Here is a 1,787-nt window from a genome sequence, read left to right as displayed (position 1 = left end):
AAACTTTGAGCTCATTTCAATAAATTTTGGATATTCTTTACAAACTTTTACTTACTTAAAAAATCAGACAGAAGTTCCTGTAATATATAAGGATTTTTTTGCAAATTTTAGTAGTTGCTCCTTGGGTGTACTCTAGTCTTAATTAAGTCAGAATCAGCTCAAACTTTCTACACAGCAAAAAAATGTAAAAAAATTAGAGTGATTTCACAGCCTTGTTTTAAAAACAATGGGCTATAAAAATATTCGTTTATATTATTGTGCAATTAATTGCCTTAGGATGCTGATAAGTCTCATCCAGTTGTGTTTGTTGTTGAATTTGTTGAGGAAGTTAACTTTATTCTACTGAGTGGCTTACTGTTGATCCTACAGTGAGTTATTATACATGTACTTGTACTTTTAATACTATATCACTATTGTACTGTTATGCATTTACTGCAGTGATATTTATTATTGCATGTTATTGTGTGTAGTGGAAGGTTCCTGAGTCGATAGCGTTTCCTTTGTTACAAAACAGAGCTCCATTGTATAATTTTAGTACTACACAAAAAGTGTGTGATCTAAAAGCGTATTATAATTATTTTGGTTTAGTGAGTGCTAGTGCTTAGTGTAATATTGTACATGTAGATTAGTTTATTCTTCCTGTTTTTTGGTAAGACCTTTCAGCAATTCAGCAGTTATCTATTATTGTTTTTTATCCAGTTATTAGTGAGAGGTAATTTGAGGCTCAATACTCACTAACATAATCATGATTATTTCCTCTGGTACATTGTATCTTCTAAATAGCATAAGCTTCATGAGCTGACATGTATTGTTACATGTACGCACGATCACTTTTAAAATATGGAACTGCATACATGTACATATACATTGTATGTACATGTACAATTGTACATGTATACAATACACTTGTTCATGAATTCTGTCCATGTGTAGGTATGCTCTACTGACTCCTGAGACTTATCCTCGTTGGACTGGTCCAGTCCAGGATGGTATACGACACTTGATGATGTCAGTCAACATGGAGCCGGACCAGTGGCAGCTGGGGAAGACTAAAGTGTTTATCAAGAGTCCTGAATCAGTGAGTATTGGCACTATTTGAAATATCTTATTTTCTCTTTTTATTTAATTTTATTCTTCCCCCTCTTTCTTTCTATTTTTACCCTTCTCTCTTTTCCATCTTTTTTTCTATTTTTGTTATTTTTTATTGTGGCTTATGGTATAGCTGGTGATTTTGGAGGGATAAAGTTTTGGTAAAATGCTAAATTTTTGATATTTTAGCTGGTTTTAATTTGGCGAATTTGTGGCCATGTGTCATTGAGCATGAACAGAAAAGTTCAAAATTATGGGTTTTATTTTTGGTGAATAGCTATTAAAATGCCAAATTCACCAAAACTACCAGCTTTATATGGTAATCTTCTTCATTCTCTTTTATTCATCCATTGTCCTCAGTTTAAAATTAAATTAATTATCATTATTATTATTATTATTCTCTAGTTATTCTTATTGGAGGAGCTCAGAGAGAGGAAGTATGATGCTTATGCTCGTAGGATCCAGAAGGCATGGCGTCGTCACCGGTCAGACCAGTACTACCAGACACTGAAGGAGAGAGGTAATTAAATTCACTCAAATGCAATAACCAACAATGAATATAAACTACATGTACATCTCTTATACATACACTACACTTTTTATGTACATACATGTACATGTACATTCATATGCTCAATGCATCACCAATAAATATACATGTAAAATGTACATGTATGTACATGTGTACTATATATCTC

At 32.5% G+C, this 1,787-nt stretch overlaps 1 protein-coding gene across 1 annotated transcript; it reads left to right on the top strand.

Moving 5' to 3' along the window:
• Positions 1 to 917: 917 nt before the first annotated feature.
• Positions 918 to 1,632, top strand: LOC109587854 (unconventional myosin-If-like). Its single transcript, XM_020004073.1, has 2 exons — positions 918 to 1,078; positions 1,495 to 1,632. The coding sequence occupies exons 1-2, from the start codon at positions 926 to 928 to the stop codon at positions 1,615 to 1,617; spliced, it is 276 nt and encodes a 91-aa protein (XP_019859632.1). The 5' UTR covers positions 918 to 925; the 3' UTR covers positions 1,618 to 1,632.
• The last annotated feature ends 155 nt before the right edge of the window (positions 1,633 to 1,787 follow it).

The sequence above is a fragment of the Amphimedon queenslandica genome, unplaced genomic scaffold, assembly GCF_000090795.2.
Source record: "Amphimedon queenslandica unplaced genomic scaffold, v1.1 AMPQUscaffold_12421, whole genome shotgun sequence".
Taxonomy (NCBI): domain Eukaryota; kingdom Metazoa; phylum Porifera; class Demospongiae; order Haplosclerida; family Niphatidae; genus Amphimedon; species Amphimedon queenslandica.
The sequence above is the reverse complement of the archived record's forward strand: the minus strand, read 5'-3'. Positions and strand labels throughout refer to the sequence as shown.